At 51.3% G+C, this 23,305-nt stretch overlaps 2 protein-coding genes across 2 annotated transcripts in view; both read left to right on the forward strand.

Moving 5' to 3' along the window:
- The window catches only part of rnf169 (ring finger protein 169), a 26,254-nt gene extending 2,951 nt beyond the window's left edge, over positions 1 to 23,303 (forward strand). Inside the window, exons 2-6 of the mRNA XM_078401938.1 lie at positions 7,688 to 7,764; positions 15,299 to 15,472; positions 19,146 to 19,264; positions 20,227 to 20,326; positions 21,745 to 23,303. Of these exons, the coding sequence (XP_078258064.1) occupies positions 7,688 to 7,764; positions 15,299 to 15,472; positions 19,146 to 19,264; positions 20,227 to 20,326; positions 21,745 to 22,743 (1,469 nt within the window). The 3' untranslated portion in view covers positions 22,744 to 23,303. The remainder of the gene's footprint in view (positions 1 to 7,687; positions 7,765 to 15,298; positions 15,473 to 19,145; positions 19,265 to 20,226; positions 20,327 to 21,744) is intronic.
- The window catches only part of LOC144595021 (E3 ubiquitin ligase Rnf121), a 239,684-nt gene that overhangs the window by 49,604 nt on the left and 166,775 nt on the right, over positions 1 to 23,305 (forward strand). The window lies entirely within an intron of this gene.

Genomic DNA, 23,305 nt, shown 5'->3' on the forward strand with positions numbered 1-23,305 from the left:
AGTACAATAGGTAGAGCAAAGGACCGCCTCTCCCCTCCATTCCCCCCCACACTCCCTCTCCCTCCCTTAACTAACTCTCCCCTCACCCCCCTCTTCCTTTCCCACCCATCTCCCCTCACTCACATCACCGTCACTCCCTTTCCCCTCACTAACTTCCCTCACTCCCTCTTCCTCCCCTAACTAACGCTCCCCTCACCCTCCATTCCCTCACCCCCCTCCATTCCCTCCTCACTCCCTCTCCCCTCCTAATCCTTACTAACTCTCCCTCACCCCCCCATTCCCTCCCTAGATTCTCCCTCTCCCCTCCATCCCTCTCTCCCCTCCATTCCTCCCTCACTCCCCTCCCCCCCCTCCATTCCCTCCTCACTCCCCTCTCTAGATTCCCCCTCCCCTCCATTGCCCCCTCACCCCCCCACCTCCACAGTCATCACCTCCCTCTCTAACCCCACCTCTCTATCCCCACCTCTCTCCATCCCCTCTCACACCCCCCCCCCCACTATATTCCCCCACCCACCCTTCTCATTTTTCCCCCTCACCGTCCTCATTTCCCCCACTCTCTCCATTCCCCTTCCCCCCCCCCCCACCCCCACAAAGTGTGGCGGAAGTCCTGGAGTTACAGTGTGAACGACAAGGTTTAACGTGAGCGGGGTGGAAGATGTGAAAACGGAACTAGCCGATGGTTTTGCAATTCTTATTTCATATTTGCTTTCCACGTAGATCATTTAGGCCAAAACGCCAGTATCACAGCTGCCCCATTAGAACCTTCCCTATCATCCACCCGTGTATAACGCTATAATCTATGGAGATTAGATGAGAAGTGATGTCGGGCAGTCACGGTGGCGCAGCGGTAGAGTGGCTGCCTTACAGTGAATGCAGCGCCGGGTGCTGTCTGTACGGAGTTTGTACGTTCTCCCCGTGACCTGCTTGAGTTTTCTCCGAGATCTTCAGTTTCCTCCCACACTCCAAAGATGTACAGGTTTGTAGGTTCATTGGCTTGGTAAATGTAAAAACTGTCCCTTTGTGGGTGGAGGGTAGTGTTAGTGCACTGGGATCGCTGGTCGGTGCGGTCCCGGTGGGCCGAAGGGCCTGTTTCCGCGCTGTATCTCTAAAACTAAAACCTTGAACTTGGCATCATGTTCAGCACAGATATTGTGGGCTGAAGGGCCTGTTCCTGTTTCTTGGTCCTGTACTGTTCTTTGTTCTATCTCCCTCGCAAGACCATCAGTGCTCACTTTTCACCTACCACGCAAATGCATCAGTGAGATTGACAAGGCCAAGTAACCTTACCGACCAGCACGTTATTGGGGGGCTGGGAGGAAACCGGAGCACCTGGGAAATCACAAGGAGTCCGTGCAAACTCCTCACAGCATGCAGGGTCACGATCAGAAACACTGAACAATGCCCTGTTGTTCTGCCCTGCGATTCAATTGATTTACTAAAAGGTGCTAGTTTAAATCTACCCGAGTGCTGTAATTGTCAATGATCAGAGTAATAGTGTCCCGAGTGGAAAATACTTGCTCCTGGTCTGAGTTTGTGAGTTTTCCCAAACAGAACATGCCTGGGCATGTATCCAGCACTGTTTTGTCTGCTTAAAGAAAGTTGTACCGCCCTCTGGCTCAACCCGTCAAGATGGGTTGAGCCTTGGAAGACGACCAAGATGCCTTGGTTGCGTTTAGCTTAGCAATACAAATAATGCACAGAAAAGACCCACACCCACCATCCGTTTACCCGTTTTTACACTAGTCCTATGTTATCCCACTTTCTCATCCACTCCCTACACACACCTCTACATACAATAGACAATAGGCGCAGGAGGAGGCCATTCGGCCCTTCGAGCCAGCACCGCTATCACTCTATGACTCTATTCCTCTCATGATTTTATACAGAGACCAGTTAACCTACAAACCCTCACACCTGTCCTAATATTCCATATTCCCACCACCCTCTGTTTGAAAACGTTGCACCTCAATTTCCTTTAAAATCTTTCCCTCTCACCTTCAACCTGTGCCCTACTACGAGGATGTTGCCAGGACCAGAGGGTGTGAGCTCCAGGGAGAGGTTGAGTAGGCTGGGTCTCTATTCAATGGAGCATAGGAGGATGAGGGGTGATCTTATAGAGGTGTACAAAATCACGAGAGGAATAGATCGGGTAGACAATAGACAATAGACAATAGGTGCAGGAGTAGGCCATTCAGCCCTTTGAGCCAGCACCGCCATTTCAATGCGATCATGGCTGATCACTCTCAATCAGTACCCCGTTCCTGCCTTCTCCCCATACCCGCTTACTCCGCTATCCTTAAAAGCTCTATCCAGCTCTCTCTTGAAAGCATCCAACGAACTGGCCTCCACTGCCTTCTGAGGCAGAGAATTCCACACCTTCACCACTCTCTGACTGAAAAAGTCTTCCTCATCTCCGTTCTAAATGGCCTACCCCTTATTCTTAAACTGTGGCCCCCTTGTTCTGGACTCCCCCAACATTGGGAACATGTTTCCTGCCTCTAATGTGTCCAATCCCCTAATTATCTTATATGTTTCAATTAGTACCCCGTTCCTGCCTTCTTCCCATATCCCCTGACTCCCACTATCCTTAAGAGCTCTATCTAGCTCTCTCTTGAATGCACAGAGTCTTTTACCTAGAGTAGGGGAATCGAAGACCAGAGGACATAGGTTCAAGGTGAAGGGGAAAAGATTTAATAGGAATCCGAGGGGTAAACTTTTTCACACAGAGGGTGGTGGGATTATTTGAACAAGCTGCAGAGGAGGTAGTTGAGGCTGGGACTATCCATCGTTTAAGAAACAGTTGGACAGGTACATGGATGGGACAGGTTTGGAGGGTTATGAACCAAGTGCAGGCAAGTGGGGACTAGGATAGCTGGGACATTGTTGGCTGGTGTGGGCGAGTTGGGCCGAACTGCTGGTTCCACTCTGCATCACTCTATGACTCTTCATGATTTTATACACCTCTAAAAGATTACCCCTCAGACTCCTGCACTCCAAGGAACAAAGACCTAGCCTGCCCAACCTCTCCCTGTAGCGCAGGCTCTCGAGTCCTGGAAATGTTCTTGTCAATCTTACAAAACATTGAAAAGATATTTGGACAGGTACATGGATAGGAAAAATGTTGAGGCAGATGGGCCAAACACAGTACTGTATCCGCTGTTCCAGGTGTCAACTTCTCTACATCGGCGAGACCAAGCGCAGGCTCGCCGATCGTTTCGCTCGGGGCTAGTGGAATCAAGGATATGGGGAGAAGGCAAGCACAGGTTACTGATTGTAGGTGATCAGCCATGATCACAATGAATGACGGTGCTGGCTCGAAGGGCCAAATGGCCTCCTCCTGCACCTATTTTCTATGTTTTTATGACCTTTCTGTCCTGGGCCTCCTCCATTGTCAGAGTGAGGTCCAGCGCAAATTGAAGGAACAGCACTTCATATTTCGTTTGGGTAGTTTACACCCCAGCGGTATGAACATTGACTTCTCTAACTTCAGATAGTCCCTGTTTTCCCTCTCTCTATATCCCTCCCCCCCCCCCCCTTCCCAGTTGTCCCACTGTCTTCCTGTCTCCGATTACATCCTATCTTTGTCCCGCCACCTTCCCCTGACATCAGTTTGAAGAAGGGTCTCGACCCGAAACGTCACCCATTCCTTCTCTCCCGAGATGCTGCCTGACCTACTGAGTTAGTCCAGTATTGTGTGTCTACCTTCGATTTTAACCAGCATCTGCAGCTTTTTCCCTACATAGCAAATGGGAGATGGAACATCTTGGTCAGCATAGTTGGGTGAAGGGCCTGTTTCCTTGCCGTATGACTATGAAATGGCACCCATTTTTCCCGTATACAAATTGCAAGGAGGACAGATTGTATGGAAAAATTGAAAATAGACACAAAAAGCTGGAGTAGCTCAGCGGGACAGAGTGAGGCAGATATGAGCCACTATCAATATTTGTGGTTTGGAACACTGCGACTAGTGGGTGCCAGAGGAGTTAGTACTGGGGCAGCTGTTCACAGTGTTTAGTGGTGATTTACATCAGGAAATAAGAAAACTACCTTCTGTATACCCTGGTTCAGAAGTTCTCAGTGAATGGGAAGAGATTTTCCTCAGTCTACTATCTATACCCTTCATGATTTTGAAAACGGAGAATCTGAAGATGCTGAAAATCGAGCAAAAATCAAAGTGCTGAATGAAACCAGAATCAGGCAACGTGGACAGATCACGTTTCAGGTCGGGTCCCTTTAGATTTGAAACGTTGTCTGTCCATTCCCTCCACAGGGTGGCAGCTGGGTAGAGCCTTTGCCTCTCAGCGCTAGAGACCCTGGTTCGATCCTGACTTTGGGTGCTGTCTGTGTGGAGTTTGCACGTTCTCCCTATGTTTGCGTGGGTTTCCTCCAGGTAGCCTGGTTTCCTACCACAACCAAAAACTCAGGAACAGCTTCTGAAGAAGAAGGGTCTAGACCCGAAACGTCACCCATTCCTTCTCTCCAGAGATGCTGCCTGTCCCGCTGAGTTACTCCAGCTTTTTGCGTCTATCTTCCCCTCTGTTATCAGGCTTCTGAACGGTCCTTCCCTGAGCCAGGGTCCTGTCCGATTCACCTCTACCCCATTGCGGACATTGGACTTTGTCTCTGGAACTGGTGCGCTACAATGCTGAGAACTATATTCTCTACTCTGCATCTCACCATTTTATTGTACTTTAAACTATTACCATGATATATTTGATCTGTTTTTAGAGCGTACAAAGCAAAGCTTTTCGCTGTATCTCAGTAAACGTAACAATAATAAGCCTAAAACCAAAAAAGGTGCAGCTTTGTAGGGTAATTGGCCTGAACTTGCCCCTAATATGTAGGCAGTGCGTGAGAAAGTGGGCTAACATAAAGCCAGTGTGAACGGGCGATTGATGGTGGGCAGAGACTCAGCAAGCTGCATCTTCCAATCAATCAAAAATGACCAGGGATCAGTGACCCTTGGGGGTGATTTGTACTCGAGATCATATCATATACATACAGCCGGAAACAGGCCTTTTCGGCCCTCCAAGTCCGTGCCGCCCAGTGATCCCTGTACTTCCAAAGTGAATAACCTCACACTTATCTACATTAAACTGCATCGTACGGTGCTGGGACCCCAGCTATTTACGATATACATTAATGACTTAGACGAAGGGATTAAAAGTACCATTAGCAAATTTGCAGATGATACTAAGTTGGGGGGTAGTGTGAATTGTGAGGAAGATGCAATAAGGCTGCAGGGTGACCTGGACAGGTTGTGTGAGTGGGCGGATACATGGCAGATGCAGTTTAATGTAGATAAGTGTGAGGTTATTCACTTTGGAAGTAAGAATAGAAAGGCAGATTATTATCTGAATGGTGTCAAGTTAGGAGGAGGGGGAGTTCAACGAGATCTGGGTGTCCTAGTGCATCAGTCAATGAAAGGAAGCATGCAGGTTCAGCAGGCAGTGAAGAAAGCCAATGGAATGTTGGCCTTCGTAACAAGAGGAGTTGAGTATAGGAGCAAAGAGGTCCTTCTACAGTTGTACCGGGCCCTGGTGAGACCGCACCTGGAGTACTGTGTGCAGTTTTGGTCTCCAAATTTGAGGAAGGATATTCTTGCTATGGAGGGCGTGCAGCGTAGGTTCACTAGATTAATTCCCGGAATGGCGGGACTGTCTTATGTTGAAAGGCTGGAGCGATTGGGCTTGTATACACTGGAATTTAGAAGGATGAGGGGGGATCTTATTGAAACATATAAGATAATTAGGGGATTGGACACATTAGAGGCAGATAACATGTTCCCAATGTTGGGGGAGTCCAGAACAAGGGGCCACAGTTTGAGAATAAGGGGTAGGCCATTTAGAACGGAGATGAGGAAGAACTTTTTCAGTCAGAGGGTGGTGAAGGTGTGGAATTCTCTGCCTCAGAAGGCAGTGGAGGCCAGTTCGTTGGATGCTTTCAAGAGAGAGCTGGATAGAGCTCTTAAGGATAGCGGAGTGAGGGGGTATGGGGAGAAGGCAGGAACGGGGTACTGATTGATAGTGATCAGCCATGATCGCATTGAATGGCGGTGCTGGCTCGAAGGGCTGAATGGCCTACTCCTGCACCTATTGTCTATTGTCTATTGTCTATTAACATTATCCTACACCCACTAGGGACAATTTTTAAAAACATTTTACCCAGCCAATTAACCTACATACCTGTACGTCTTTGGAGTGTGGGAGGAAACCGAAGATCTCGGAGTAAACCCACGCAGGTCACGGGGAGAACGTACAAACTCCTTACAGTGCAGCACCCGTAGTCAGGATCGAACCTGAGTCTCTGGAGCTGCATTCGCTGTAAAGCAGCAACTCTACCGCTGCGCTACCGTGCCGCCCATAGCTGTAGCTGCCATCGTCCCCATTCGTCACTGACCAGGAGATTCAGGGGACAGTCACTGTCACTTCCTTGGTTCCTTGAGTTAGATAGAGCTCTTAAAGATAGCAGAGTCAAGGGATATGTGGAGAAGGCAGGTACGGGTTACTGATTGTGGATGATTAGCCATGATCTCAGTGAATGGTGGTGCTGGCTCGAAGGGCCGAATGGCCTCCTGCACTTATTGTCCATTGTTCTCCTGAAATGCTGCCAGACCCGCTTAGTTCCTTGAGCAATTTACTTTTAGAGATGCAGCGAGAAACAGGCCCTTCAGCCCACCGTGTCCGTGCCGACCAGCGATCCACACACACTAACACTATCCTACACACACTAGGAACAATTTTTACATTTACCAAGCCAATTAATCTAATGCCTGTACGTCTTTGCTTACTTGCAGAGAAATTGGACTAAATGGGGAGTGTTTTTCAGAGCCTGCACACTCGCACAATGGTTCAATGGATATTTATCGCAATTAGACATTACACAGTGAAATTAATTTTTGAATATAATTGGATATCACTGGGTGTTTTCAAGAGAGAGTTAGGTCTAGATCTTAGGGCAATCAAGGAATATGGGGAAAAAGCATATTCGGAGTACTGATTTTAGATGATCAGCCATGATCATATTGAATGGCGGTGCTGGCTCGAAGGGCCGAATGGCCTACTCCTGTACCTATTTTTCTATGTAATGTCGGCGCCACCATGTTTGGCACAATTTCATCGTACAAAGTCCGGATTCCTGCGTTTTTGTTCACTAGTTAATTGAAGTCTGAAGAAGGGTCTCGACCCGAAACGTCACCAATTCCATCTCTCCAGAGATGCTGCCTGACCTGCTGAGTTAATCCAACATTTTGTGTCTACCAAGGAATTGCAGATACTGGATTTCACCGAAGATAGACGCAAAATGCTGGAGTAACTCAGCGGGACAGGCAGCATCTCTGGAGAGAGGTGAACGTTACCCATTTCTTCTATCCAGAGATGCTGCCTGAGAGCCGCTGAGTTACTCCAGCATTTTGTGTCTACACTCGATTTTAACCAGCATCTGCAGTTTGTTTCCTACACATGGGAAACGATGCACCCGGTTACTGCCACCTGTTTAGGGAACATTGGAGAACCAGTGGCCACAACGCTGAGTTGCTCCAAGTTCTTGTGTCTGTCTTCAGTTTAAAACCAGCATCTGCAATTCCTTCCTACACATTATCCTGTGATCATCATGGCTCGCTTCCTGAGCCTGGCGAGGTGCTAACGAGTATGGTTGTAAGTTTGCCTTCTCGCCTCCTCCCTTGCAGGGCCCGTGTTCCGTGCACCCCTGGTGTTGAGCAAAGCAGGAGACGCCCGCGAGGAGTTTGAGAACCAACTCCGGCAGGTACGATGTTCCTGGTTACCACTGTCCCCGTTGGAAATGATGCGCCCCGCTACTGCTGCCTGTTTGGGAAATGATGCAGGTAGTCCCAAAATGCTGGAGTAACTCAGCAGGTCAGGCAGCATCTCGGCAGAGAAGGAAAAGAGTGACGTTTCGGGTCAAGACCCTTCTTCAGACCCAAAATGTCACCCATTCCTTCTCTCTTGAGATGCTGCCTGACCCGCTAAGTTACTCCAACATTTTGTGTCTACACTCGATTTTAACCAGTATCTGCAGTTTTTTTCCTACACATGGGAAACGATGCACCTGTTTAGGGAACATTGGAGAACCAGTGGCCACATCCTCAGAATAAAAGGATGTACCTTGAGAAAGGAGATGAGCAGGAATTTCTTTAGCCAGAGGGTGGTGAATCTGGAATTCATTACCACAGACAGCTGTGGAGGCCAAGTCCATGGATATTTTTCAGGGAGAGATTTGTTCACAAAATGCTGGAGTAACTCAGCAGGTCAGGCAGCATCTCAGGAGAGAAGGAATGGGTGATGTTTCGGGTCGAGACCCTTCTTCAGACTGAATAAATACCTTCGATTTGTACCAGCATCTGCAGTTATTTTCTTTCAGGGAGAGATTGATAGATTTGTGATTAGTACAGGTGTCGGGGGTTATGGTGAGAAGGCAGGAGATTGGGGTTGAGAGGGAAAGATAGATCGGCCATGATTGAATGGCGGTGTAGACTTGATGGGCTGAATGGCCTTATTCTGCTCCTATGACATGAGCTTGTGAACAACACTCCCTGTGAGGCTGCCTGTTCAGGGAACAGTACTCTCGGTTACGTTGCCTGTTTAGGGAACAATGTTCCCTGTTTAGGGAACAGTTGAGCGGGGGTCAGTTGCCCCCAGGGCTGGTGACCCTGAATCAGTTGCACTGTTACGAGCTGTCTCAACACCACCTTGGTGGGAACGGACAGTCCCTGATATTTATGTACGCAGCAACTGCAGGTGCTGGTTTAAACCGTAGATAGACACAAAATGCTGGAGTAACTCAGCGGGTCACGCAGCATCTCTGGAGAGAAGGAATGGGCGACGTTTTGGATCGAGACCCTTCTTCAGTCTGAGGAAGGGTCTCGACCCGAAACGCCTCCCATTCCTTCTCTCCAGAGATGCTGCCTGTCCCGCAGAGTTACTCCAGCATTTTGTGTCCCTGTTATTGAAGTGAGCAGCAGAGAACTCGCAGGTTAAATTCCGCTTGGCCTCCAAATGCACTTTCTCCCCTCTTGTTCTGCCTGTAGAACGCAGCAGTGTAACAGGTGTGTAGTTGGAGTGTGTCCCCAATGGTCGCGAACGATGGTCCAAAGACACATTCAAATATCAGAGAGGAAACACTGTGAAGGAAGCCACACAATTATACAGCTGTGTAGCATAGAAACAGGCCATTCAGCCCACCTTGTCCATACCGACCACTTTAGTCCCATTTGCCTGCATTTGGCCTATATCCCTCTATACCTTCCTATGCTTATCTGCCTGTCCAAATGTCTTCTGAATGTCATAATTATATGGCTTCCTCTGGCAGCTCATTCCGGACATCCACCGAGTGAAAAAGTTGCCCCCAAGGTCCCTCTTAAATCTCTTCCTTCTTGTCTTAAGCCTGTGCCCTCTGATCTTATCATCCTCTACCCTGAGAGCGTTCTCTTTCCTATGAGGGATGGACAGATGAAGTTTTCGGTCAGGACCCATCTTCATCTGCTGCTTCACAGCGCCAGAGACCCAGGTTTGGTCCTGACCCTGAGTGCTGTCTGTAGAGTTTGCTCGTTCTCCCCGTGACCGTGTGGGTTTTCTCCAGGTGCTCCGGTTTCCTTCCTCCCACACTCCAAAGACGTACAGATTTGTAGGTTAATTGGCTTTGGTAAAATTGAAAATTGGCATACAGCATGGAAACAGGCCCTTTGGCCCAACTTGCCCATGCCAACAAACATGCTCCATCTACACTAGTCCGACCTTCCTGCATTTGGCCTGTATCCCTCTAAACTTATCCTAACCATGTATCTGTTTAAATGCGTCTTAAACATTGCGATAGTCCTTGCCTCAACTACCTCCTCCGGTAGCTCGTTCCATACACCCACCACCCTCTGAGGTAAAAAACAACGTTACCTCTCAGGTTCCTATTAAATCTTTCACCTTAAACGCAAGTCTTCTGATTCCTATACTCCGGGTAAAAGACTGTGCGTTTACCTAACGTACTCTTAGTTTGGAGTTTTAGATTTTAGCCCCAGTGACGATGTAGGATCAACATTACTTTCCAAGTCAGGAAAGTATGTGAGGTAGAAGTTACATTGCTGGAGTTGCCAAAAATATTTTTGAGGCAGAGATTTATAGATTCTTGATTACTACAGGTTACTGGAAATATAGAAACATAGAAAATAGGTGCAGGAGGCTTCGAGCCAGCACCACCATTCATTGTGATCATGGCTGATCATCCACAATCAGTAACCCGTGCCTGCCTTCTCCCCATATCCCTTGATTCCACTAGCCCCTAGAGCTCTATCTAACTGTCTTTTACATTCATCCAGTGAATTGGCCTCTGCTGCCTTCTGTGGCAGAGAATTTATGGGGAGAAGGCAGGAGAATGGGGTTGAGAGGGAAAGATCTGCCATGGTTGAATGGTGGAGTAGACTTGATGGACTGAATGGCCGAATTCTGCGCCTAGAACTCATGAACTCTTGTCCTTCCTGACAGTGTAGTCACGGGTTTGTGAGCAATCTAGGCTGTCTGGAACGTACATTGTAGAGTAACCGCAACTACTGATACCAGAGGTGAATCATTTAATCGCTGGAGCAAGGAAACCATCGGAGAGATGATTAAACGTTGCCCATTATCTTGAGAACTGAAATATCCTGAGCATCCACGACTCATTACATAAACCATAGAGTCACACAGCACAGAAACAGGCCCTTCAGCCCATCCTGTCCCTGCCCAACAAGCTGCCACATCTGTGCTAGTCCCATCTGTGCACATTTATCCTCTATCCCTCTGTACGTTTGATAGACACAGAATGCTGGCGTAAATCAGCGGGACAGGCAGCATCGTTTCCCCGAAACATCACACCCATTCCTTCTCTCCAGTGGTGCTGCCTGTCCCGCTGAGTTACTCCAGCATTTTGTGTCCATTTTCAGTGCAAACCAGGATCTGCAGTCCCTCTAAACATATCCCTCTAAATGTTTCATATCCATGACAAAGCTCTAAACCCACCCATTGGGCAACACAGCTGGTACAGTTGATGCCTCACAGCTCCAGAGATCCGAGTTCAATCCTGACTATGGGAGCTGTCTGTGCGGAGTTTGCACGTTCTCCGTGTGACCGCTTAGGTTTTCTCCAGGTTCTCCGGTTTCCTCCCACACTTCCCTCCCTCCCTCCTCTATCCCCCCCTTCCCCCCCCCTCCCTCCCTCCCTCCTCTATCCCCACACTCCCCACCTCCCTCCCTCCTCTATCCCCACTCTCCCTCCTCAGACGTGCAGGTTTGTAGGTTAATTGGCTTCTGTAACTTGTCCCTAGTGTGTGGAATAGTGCTGGTGTACGGGGTGATTACAGGTTGGCGTGGACTCGGTGGGCCTAACGCTGTATCTATTTCCATGCTGTATCTCTAAAACTCTAAACTGTTCCATAGCCTACCTTTGGTTTTGACTAAAACTGTATAACTGCACTAGGAGCAATTAGAATGGTCTTTCGTTCCTGTGGCCCACTGTGTAACCTTGTGAGGCCAGGCGCTCTCTGTTTACTGAACAGGCAGACGTGGGCTTGTACCCTCTCCAGACAAGGCCGTGCATGTTCCCCCCACACCTGACCAGAGGCCAGAGTCTGACGCAGCAGAGGCAGGGAGCAGCCGTGGGGAGGGGAGGGGGTTGGATTGGAAGGGAGGGGAGGGGGTTTGAGGGGAGGGTGTTGGATTGGAGGGGAGGGGGTTGGAGGGGAGGGTGTTGGATTGGAGGGGAGGGGAGGGTGTTGGATTGGAGGGGGGGGGGGTTGGAGGGGAGGGGAGGGGATCAGCAGCTGGGTCCCACTCAATGAGCCAGAGGCTCACCCCGGGGGGGGGGGGGTCACAATTAGAAGTTCACAGGAGATCATAAGTGCCACAAAATGCAACAGACGGCTGCCTGGGTAGGGATTGCTTGTTTAAAGTATAAGAAAATAACTGCAGATGCTGGTACAAATCGAAGGTATTTATTCACAAAATGCTGGAGTAACTCAGCAGGTCAGGCAGCATCTCGGGAGAGAAGGAATGGGTGACGTTTCGGGTCGAGACCCTTCTTCAGACTGATGTCAGTGGGGTGGGACAAAGGAAGGATATAGGTGGAGACAGGAAGACAGAGGGAGACCTGGGAAGGAGGAGGGGAAGAGAGGGACAGAGGAAGTATCTAAAGTCAGTTCCTCTCAATCACAATCACACTTTATTAACCAAGTATGTTTTGCAACATACGAGGAATTTCATTTGCCGTACAGTAATACCAATAAAAAGCAACAGGACACACACAATACATTTGAACATGAACATCCACCACAGTGACTCCCCTGCATTCCTCACTGTGATGGAAGGCGAAAAAAGTTCAATCTCTCCCATCTTTGTCCTCCAGCGGTCGGGGGCCTCGAACCTTCTGTTGACGGGACGATCTAACTCCCGTAGCCGGCGGTCGGTCCTTCCTCGTCGGGGCGATCCAGCTCCTGCATCGTGGGGGGGATCTTAGCTCCCCCGTGCCGGGCCAGGCTTGCCGAACCTCGTGCAGCTTAGAGCTCCCGGCCAGTCTCATCCCGAGACTGCAAACTCCTTGACGTTAAGTCCACAGGCCGTGTTGGAGCGTCGATCCCAGCAAGGGATCGCCCATTCAGATGTTAAGTCCACGCCCCTGCGGGGGCTCAAAGTCAGTCCCAGGCAAGATCTCCAGCTCCATGGTGTTAGGCCAAAGAGCGACTGGAGATACGATCCAGAAAGCCATCACATCTCCCTGAGCAGATGCATGACTGTAGTCAGGACCAAAGGCAGGTCGGGGCTTGGGGTTGTAGCTTGTCACGTTAGACTCTCAGGGTGCAGGGGTTCAAGGTGGCAATGGTGGGGACGCGGGCTGTCCGGGAGGGGAGGAGGCAGGAGAGCAGGGATAAAGGAGAAGGGAGGGAGGGTGATAGAGGGAGGGTGGCACAGCGGGTAGAGTTGCTGCCTCACAGCGTCAGAGACCCGGGATCGATCCCGACTACCGATGCTGTCTGTACGGAGTTTGTACGTTCTCCCCGTGACCGCGTGGGTTTTCTCTGGGTGACAATGGACAATAGGTGCAGGAGTAGACCATTCGGCCCCTCGAGCCAGCACCACCATTCAATGTGATCATGGCTGATCATTCTCAATCAGTACCCCGTTCCTGCCTTCTCCCCATACCCCCTGACTCCGCTATCCTTAAGAGCTCTATCTAGCTCTCTCTTGAATGCATTCAGAGAATTGGCCTCCACTGCCTTCTGAGGCAGAGATTTCCACAGATTTATAACTCTCTGACTGATAAAGTTTTTCCTCATCTCCATTCTAAAAGGCCTACCCCTTATTCTTAAACTGTGGCCCCTGGTTCTGGACTCCCCCAACATTGGGAACATGTTTCCTGCCTCTAACGTGTCCAACCTCTTAATAATCTTATATGTTTCAATAAGATCCCTTCTCATCCTTCTAAATTCCAGTGTATACAAGCCTAGTCGCTCCAGTCTTTCAACATATGACAGTCCCGCCATTCCGGGAATTAACCTAGTAAACCTATGCTGCACGCCCTCAATAGCAAGAATATCCTTCCTCAAATTTGGAGACCAAAACTGCACACAGTACTCCAGGTGCGGTCTCACTAGGGCCCTGTACAACTGCAGAAGGACCTCTGCTCCTATACTCAACTCCTCTTGTTATGAAGGCCAACATTCCATTGGCTTTCTTCACTGCATGCTTCCTTTCAGACTGATGCACTAGGACACCCAGATCTCGTTGTACGTCCCCTTTTCCCGTTTTGACACCATTCAGATACTACTCTGCCTTCTTATTCTTACCACCAAAGTGGATAACCTCACACCTATCCACATTAAACTGCATCTGCCATGCATCCGCCCACTCACACAACCTGTCCAAGTCACCCTGCAACCTCATAGCATCTTCCTCACAGTTCACACTACCACCCAGCTTTGTATCATCTGCAAATTTGCTAATGGTACTTTTAATCCCTTCATCCAAGTCATTAATGTCTATTGTAAATAGCTGCAGTCCCAGCACCGAGCCTTGTGGTACCCCACTAGTTACTGCCTGCCATTCTGAAAGGGACCCATTTATCCCCACTCTTTGCTTTCTGTCTGTCAACCAATTTTCTATCCATGTCAGTACCCTACCCCCAATACCATGTGCTCTAATTTTGCCCACTAATCTCCTAGGTGGGACCTTGTCGAAGGCTTTCTGAAAGTCGAGGTACACCACATCCACCGGCTCTCCCCTGTCCATTTTCCTAGTTACATCCTCAAAAAAATCCAGAAGATTAGTCAAGCATGATTTCCCTTTCGTAAATCCATGCTGACTCGGAACGATCCTGTTACTGCTATCCGGTTTTCTCCCACACTCCCAAAGATGTGTAGGTTTGTAGGTTAATGGGCTTCAGTAAAATTGTAAATTATCCCTAGTGTGTATAGGATAGTGTTAGTGTGCGGGGATCGCTGGTCGGCATGGACTTGGTGGGCCGAAGGGCCTGTTTCCACGCTGTATCTCTAAACGTGAAACAATACAGCACAGGAATAGACCTTTCGGCTTACAATGTCTGTGCCGAACAAGATCTCTTCTCAACTAATCTCATAGATTATAGAGGAATAAGTGATAATAAGTCAATTGTAAATTGTTCCGAGTGTGTAGGAAAGTGCTAGTGTATGGGGTGATTGCTGGGCGGCATGAACCAGTGGGCTGAAGGGCCTGTTCCCCCGCTGTATCTCGAAAGGCTGAGGCTTGAACATGTAGGAAAGAAACTTTAGATGCTGGTTAAAATCGAAGGTAGACACAACGCTGGAGTAATTTAACGGGTCAGGCAGCATCACGGGAGAGAAGGAATGGGAGACGTTTCAGGTCAATAGACAATAGACAATAGGTGCAGGAGGAGGCCATTCAGCCCTTCGAGCCAGCACCGCCATTCAATGCGATCATGGCTGATCACTCTCAATCAGTACCCCGTGACCCTTCTTCAGACTGATGTCAGGTGAGGGGGAGAGAAGGAATGGGTGATGTTTTGGGTCGAGATCCTTCTTCAGACTGATGTCAGGTGAGGGGGAGAGAAGGAATGGGTGATGTTTTGGGTCGAGATCCTTCTTCAGACTGATGTCAGGGGAGGGGGTGGGACAAAATCCCGCCCCCTCTCCTGACATCAGTCTGAAGAAGGGTCTCGACCCGAAACGTCACCCATTCCTTCTCTCCCGAGATGCTGCCTGACCCGCTGAGTTACTCCAGCATTGTGTGTCCGCCTTCGCTGAGCCTTGAACCTTTTTGTGTCTCCAGTACGAGGCAGAGGAGAGCTTGAAGGAGGATGAGGAAGCCGCCCGGGCGGAGATAATCCAGATCATCCTGGCAGAGGGTGAGCAGGACAAGCAGCAGACGGAGAGGAAGAAGCCGGCCATGGCAGAACAGCTGAAGAGAGACGAGCAGCTGCCCAGGAAACGCAGCCGTGAATTTGTGAGTCCAGCTCGGTTTCACCTTTCGATGACCACTTCCTTTAGAGATACAGCACTGAAACAGGCCCTTCGGCCCACCAAATACACGCCGACCATCAATCATAGACTCCAAAATGCTGGAGTAGCTCAGCGGGTCATGCAGCATCTCAGGAGAGAAGGAATGGGTGATGTTTCAGGTCGAGACCCTTTTGTCAGGCATGATCATCGATCACCCGTTCACACTAGTTCTAGGGCGGCACGGTAGCGCAGCGGTAGAGTTGCTGCTTTACAGCGAATGCAGCGCCGGAGACTCAGGTTCGATCCTGTCTACGGGTGCTGCACTGTAAGGAGTTTGTACGTTCTCCCCGTGACCTGCGTGGGTTTTCTCCGAGATCTTCGGTTTCCTCCCACACTCCAAAGACGTACAGGTATGTAGGTTAATTGGCTGGGTAAATGTAAAAATTGGCCCTAGTGGGTGTAGGATAGTGTTAATGTACGGGGATCGCTGGGCGGCACGGACTTGGAGGGCCGAATAGGCCTGTTTCCGGCTGTATAGATATGATATGATATGCTATCCCACTATCTCATCCACTCCCCTACACACTACGGGCAATTTACAGAGAACCCATGAACCTACAGACCCTCACGTCTTTGGAAACGTTTGGGTTTACATTTATCATTGTCACGTGTACAGTGAAAAGCTTTGTGTTGCATGCTATCCAAACTATGAGGTTGTGCAGGGACAGGATGTGAATGTCCAGTAACTCTGCAGGTGACACTAAAGTAGGTGGGATCGTGGACAGTGAGGATGTACAGGAAGGGACTACAGATGCTGGTTTATACCAAAGATAGACACATTGCTGGAATAATATGAAAGAATGGAATGACGGCTTGTATTCACTGGAATTCAGAAGGATGAGAGGGGATCTTATAGAAACATATAAGATTATTATGGGATTGGACACGTTAGAGGCAAGAAACATGTTCCCGATGTTGGGGGAGTCCAGAACCAGGGGCCACAGTTTCAGAATAAGGGGTAGGCCATTTAGAACGGAGATGAGGAAGAAGTTTTTCACACACAGAGTTGTGAATTTGTGGAATTCTCTGCCTCAGAAGGCAGTGGAGGCCGATTCACTGGATTAATTAAAAAGAGTTAGATAGAGCTCTAGGGGCTAGTGGAATCAAGGGGTATGGGAGAAGGCAGGCACGGGTTACTGATTGTGGATGATCAGCCATGATCACATTGAATGGTGGTGCTGGCTCGAAGGGCCAAATGACCTCCCCCTGCACCTATTGTCAATGAAGTGATGAAACTCAGCGGGTCAGGCAGCATCTCTGGAGAACATGGATAGATGATGTCTTGGGTCGGATCCCTTCTTCAGACGTGGAGGTCTGACTCGAAACATTGCCGATTCCTTTTCTCCAGGGATGGTGCCTGACCCGCTGAGTTACTCCTGCATTTTGTGTCTTATCTTCATGGACAGTGAAGGTGATTAGCAAGAATTACCACGAGATCACAAAATGCTGGAGTAACTCAGCGGGTCAGGCAGCATCTGTGGAGAGAAGGAATGGGTGACGTTTCGAGTCGAGACCCTTCTTAAGATTGATGTCAGGGGAGGGTGCGGGACTTTGTCCGCTGAGTTACTCCAGCATTTTAGACAATAGACAATAGACAATAGGTGCAGGAGTAGGCCATTCAGCCCTTCGAGCCAGCACCGCCATTCAATGCGATCATGGCTGATCACTCTCAATCAGTACCCCGTTCCTGCCTTCTCCCCATACCCCCTCACTCCGCTATCCTTAAGAGCTCTATCCAGCTCTCTCTTGAAAGCATCCAACGAACTGGCCTCCACTGCCTTCTGAGGCAGAGAATTCCACACCTTCACCACTCTCTGACTGAAAAAGTTCTTCCTCATCTCTGTTCTAAATGGCCTACCCCTTATTCTTAAACTGTGGCCCCTTGTTCTGGACTCCCCCAACATTGGGAACATGTTTCCTGCCTCTAATGTGTCCAATCCCCTAATTATCTTATATGTTTCAATAAGATCCCCCCTCATCCTTCAAAATTCCAGTGTATACAAGCCTAATTGCTCCAGCCTTTCAACATTCGACAGTCCCGCCATTCCGGGAATTAACCTAGTGAACCTACGTTGCACGCCCTCAATTTTGTGTCTACCTTCGATTTTAACCAGCATCTGCAGGTTTTTTTCCTACACATAGAAGTTAGGATGTTATGTTAGTTGTACAAGAGCTTATTGAGGCTGCACTTGCAGTGTTGTGTACAGTTTTCTGGTCACCCTGCTACAGGGACATTTGCCACTACGCTGGACCGCGTGGAGAGAAGCTTTAGAAGAGTGAACAAGAGAGAAGAACCGCTGCTGAGATGACGCTGGAACATGGCGACTATTTGCTTGTTGTCCCCAGGAGAGGGTGGCACAGCAGTAGAGTTGCTGCATCGCCGTGTCAGAGACCCTGGTTCGATCCTGACCACGGGTGCTGTTTGCCTCGTTCTCCCCGTGACCGCGTGGGTTTTCTCCAGGTGCTACAGTTTCCTCTCGCGTATCATAGACAATGGGTGCAGGAGGAGGCCATTTGGCCCTTCTAGCCAGCACCGCCATTCACTGTGATCATGGCTGATCATCCACAATCAGTACCCTGTTCCTGTCTTCTCCCCATATCCCTTGACTCCGCTATCTTTAAGAGCTCTATCCAACTCTTCTTGAAAGACGTGCAGGTTTGTCGGTTAATTGGCTTCTGTAAATTGTAAATTGTCCCTAGTGTGTGAGATAGAACTAGTGTGACGGGTTGATTGAAGGGCCTGTTTCCATGCTGTATCTCTAAACTAAATTAATCTCATCTATCGTTCAAGTTATCCACCTTCTGGTGAATGTAATTTCTTTGAGTGGGGGGTTGAAATGTGTCTGCCTTGTGCCTCTGTTCAATTCAGTTTAGTTTATTGTCACGTGTACCAACGTATATTGAAAAGCTTTTGTTGCATGCAAATTAGTCAGCAAAAAGACAGAACACGATTACAATCAAGCCTATCGCAGTGTACAGATACAGGGTAAGGGAATAACTTTCAGTGCAAGGTAAAAACCGGTGAAGTCCAATCAAAGGTAGACACAAAATGCTGGAGTAACTCAGCGGGTCAGGCAGCATCTCTGCAGAGAAGGAATGGGTGACGTTTCAGGTGACGTTTCCGGGCGAGACTCTTCTTCAGACTAAACATTTGATTTAAACCAGCGTATGCAGTTCTTTCCTACACATAAAATCCGATCAAAGATAGTCCGATGGTCTCCAAAGAGGTAGATAGTAGTTTAGTTTAGTTTAGAGATACAGCGTGGAAACAGGCCCTTCGGCCCACCGTTTCTGCGCCAACCAACGATCCCTGTACACCAAGACTATCCTACATTTATATCAAGCCAATTAACCTACAAACCTGTACGTCTTTGGAGTGTGTAAGGAAACTGAAGATTTCAGAGAAAACCCACGCAGGTCACGGGGAGAACGTACAAACTCCGTACAGACGGCGCCCGTAGTCAGGATGGAACCCGGGTCTCTGGCACTGTGAGGCAGCAACTCTACCGCTGCGCCACTGTGCCGCACTGCTTGCTGGTTGTGGTAGGATGGTTCAGTTGCCTGATAACTGTCTCTGTTGGCCGTGGAGAAACATTCAAGGTGTGCTCCTCCTACAGACCGCCGACAACATGTCCGACTCGGAGAACGAGGAACCGATGAAACGAGTGGCCTCGAAGCAGCGTGGGATCATGGCCAACGGCAAGCTGAAAACCAACTATCCCAGCCGCTTCTCCAGGTACACAACGCTCTCGGCCCAGCGCTCCAACGGTGCTTGTATTGTCCCGTTGCCAACTGTCCCGTATGAGCCAGGACATCCCGTATTTTGGGCTAAATTGTTTTGTCCGGTACGGGACCGCCCTTGTCCCGTATTAAGCCCGGGGTGCGCTGTAGGCCCGGACACTGTAGGCCCCGACACTGTAGGCCCGGACACTGTAGGCCCGGACGCTGTAGGCCCGGACACTGTAGGCCCCCACATTCTAGGTTTCCAACATTTTAGCTCCGGACAGTGTAGGCCCGGAGGCCCGGGCGGCGCCTAACGGAGGATGCGTAGCAGCCCGCCTCCCTGCCCAGGCAACCGCCATTGGTGGAGCGGGAGCACGTGGCCGCTGGCTGGGTGAGGTCACGTGGGCCACAGGCAGTGATGTCACTTTGTCCCGTATTTGGGAGTGAGATAGTTGGCATCCCTAGTTGTCACATAAATAAGGATGTGCCTTTAGGAAGGGGTGCAATTCTTTAGTCAGAGAGTGGTCACAAGGTCATAAGTGATAGGAGCAGAATTGGGTCATTCGGCCCATCAAGCCCATTCAATCATGGCTGATCTATCGCTTCCTCCTAACCCCATTCTCCTGCTTTCTCCCCGAAAACCCTGACACCCGCACTGATCAAAAATCTGTGGGATTCATTGCCACAAAAGGCTGTGGAGGTCGTCATTGGGTATTGTTATGGCAGAGATAGATAGATTCTTGATTGGTACGGGTGTCAGGGGTTATGGGGAGAAGGCAGGAGGATGGTCGCTGACCCGCTGAGTTACTCCAGCACTGTGCGTGCCTTTTACTGAATCTCCTCACTGTTCTGGGATCTGATGGGCTTTCACTGAAGGAGGTGGGGCTGCAGCTACTGTGCAGCCACGGTGATTGTGGAGGGTTAGGGTGACCCAGCGTCTGCCCTCACCCCCACCCTGCTCTCCGTGTGTTGCAGGGTGCAGGATGACAGTTTGGAGGAGACCCGCAGCACGAGCACCCCCATGGAAAACAGCCAGAGCCGCCGGGCAGCGGCCCGCAGTGACAGCGCCGCCAAGGTAGGCATGCGCACCACACGCACACGGAAGCTACACGCTCGGCACACGCACGCTCAACACATGCTCACGCTCGACACACAAGCTCGCCGCATGCATATGCTTGCCACACACACGCTCACCACACACACGCACGCTTGCCACACACGCTCCACGCACGCTTGCCACACACACACGCTTCCCACACACACACGCTCGCCACACACACACGCTCGCCACACACACACACGCTCGCCACACACACACACGCTCGCCACACACACACGCTCGCCACACACACACACGCTCGCCACACACACACGCTCGCCACCCACACACACACGCTCCCCACACACACACGCACGCCACACACACACACGCTCGCCACACACACACACACGCTCGCCACACACACACGCACGCCACACACACACACGCTCGCCACACACACACACACGCTCGCCACACACACACGCACGCCACACACACACGCTCGCCACACACACACACGTTCGCAACACACACGCTCGCCACACACACACACGCTCGCCACACACACACGCTCGCCACACACACACACGCTAGCAACACGCGCTCACAGTACGTACACGCTCACCGTGCACATGCTTGCCACGTGCACACACTTGCTGTGCACACACACCCGATGCACGCACACGCTAGCCACGCACACACCGCACGTTTTCAACCCAAAACGTCACACGTTCCTTCTCTCCAGAGATGCTGCCTGTCCCGCTGAGTTACTCCAGCATTTTGTGTACATCTTCGGTTTAAACCAGCATCTGCAGTTCCTTCCTACACAAGTTATTTCTGAAGCTAGTTGTGGCCAGGCCTCACTCTCTCCCTCACTCTCTCCCTCACTCTCTCCCTCACTCTCTCCCTCCCTCCCCCTCTCCCTCCCTCCCCCTCTCCCTCCCTCCCCCTCTCCCTCCCTCCCCCCTCTCTCTCCCTCCCCCTCTCTCTCCCTCCCCCTCTCTCTCCCTCCCTCCTCTCTCCCTCCTCTCTCCCCCTCCCTCCTCTCTCCCTCCCTCTGCCCCCCTCTCTCTCCCTCCCCCTCTCCCTCCCTCCCCCTCTCTCTCCCTCCCCCCTCTCTCTCCCTCCCTCCTCTCTCCCTCCCTCTGCCCCCCTCTCTCTCCCTCCCTCCCCCCTCTCCCTCCCTCCCTTCCTCCCCCTCTCCCTCCCTCCCCCCTCTCTCTCCCTCCCCTCTCTGTCCCTCCCCCCTTTCTCTCCCTCCCTCCTCTCTCCCTCCCTCTCCCCTCTCTCTCTTCCTCCCCCCTCTCTCTCCCTCCCCCTCTCTCTCCCTCCCCCTCTCTCTCCCTCCCCCTCTTTCTCCCCCCCCTCTCTCTCCCTCCCTCTGCCCCCCCTCTCTCTCCCTCCCCCCTCTCTCTCCCCCTCCCCTCCCTGCCTCCCTCTCTCCCCCTCAGGGTCCCGTGACCACCCTGGGCTCCACCACCCCCAACATCCTGTCGTCCTCTGAGAACAGCCGGCCCGGCTCAGCGCCGGACCTGAGCGTGGACAAGCGGGGGCCGCCGGACGCGGTGTCGCAGGACCGGAGCAAGGCGGAGCGGTCGACAAGCCCCGACAGCAACGACAGCATCTCGGAGGAGCTGAACCACTTCAAGCCCATCATGTGCTCACCCTGCACGCCGCCCAAGAAGCTGGCGGACGGCAAGCTGCTGAAGCCACGCATCATCCGGTCCACGCCCAGGAACCTGCACAGCCCCCTGTACAAAGCGGCCACCACCTACGAAGTCAGCCCGCACCTGCTGGAGAAATGGGGGCAGATCCTGATCGATCGGCACCAGAAGACGGTGACGGTGTGCCAGGGCACCGTGACGGTGGGGGAGAAGGAGGGCGAGGAATGCTCGGGGCGCCCGGTGCCCGAGTGTGATCCGCCCACAGGCCCCTCGTGTTCCCGGCACCAGTCCCCCGCCTCTGCCGGCCCCCCGGACACCCCGCACCCCATGGACTGCTCGGACTTTGCCGAGGTGCCGGACTCGGCGGAGGAGGAGTGGGAGGCGGCCGAGTGCAGCTCCGGGACCAGCCCGCTGTGCCCGCAGAAAGAGAACGGCAGCAGGTGCCAGTACAGCGAGCAGGAGTCACCGGGCAGCGGCAGCGGCAGGAAGAGAGGCCACAAGAACGTCTGCCCCTCGCCCCGGTCCCACAACAGCCGCAAGCGGCAGCGCAAGACCAAGCACACGGCCGCCGCCACTGTCACCGCGACGACCGGGACCGACAAACGCATCCGCCACAACCCCACGCCCCTCAACAGCGCCGGCCACTCGGGGCAGGAGGACGAAGACCGCAAGATGGCGCACAGGATGCAGCGGCAGTTCGACCAGGAACGCAGCACCATCGACCGGAGGAAGGGCAGTAAGGACAGTTACCCGCTGCGGACAAAGGTCATCTCCAACGCCGAGTAACGGCAGCGCTCTCTGTAATCTCCCCCTGCTCCACCCTGTAGCCAACGCCGGAAAATACAGCCCTTCACCATTCACCGTCTCCATCCTTTGCTGCCGCCTGTAATCCACTCCGCTATGCGCCCCCCCACCCCACCCCCACCCCAGAGATCCCCCCAATGATGATGGTCAACCAGAACTCGCCTCTGGATGAGGGGAGAGAGCACCTGTCCTTCCATAAGTTCCAGGAGCAGATTTAGGCCATTCGGCCCATCCAGTCTACTCCGCCATTCCATCATGGCTGATCCATCGCCTCCCTCTCAGGACCAGGTCTGAACCCTGGATCCAGTTATGGGTGCCGGGAAATGTGGAGCGTTTTAACTTCCTCACAAATCTCCCGCCAGCGAGTGTCCAGGCCACACAACCTGTACTTTATTTTGTTCACGTTTGGAGAAGAGTTTTATATTTTAATCGTTGTTTATTTTCGGGCACCTCAACCATGGCAGGAGAAGTCCAGAGGAGGAAACACACAAAGTGCTGGAGGAACTCGGCAGGTCAGGCAGCATCTGCGGTGGGAGCGGACAGG

This window comes from Rhinoraja longicauda, chromosome 7 (genome assembly GCF_053455715.1).
Source record: "Rhinoraja longicauda isolate Sanriku21f chromosome 7, sRhiLon1.1, whole genome shotgun sequence".
Taxonomy (NCBI): Eukaryota; Metazoa; Chordata; class Chondrichthyes; order Rajiformes; family Arhynchobatidae; genus Rhinoraja; species Rhinoraja longicauda.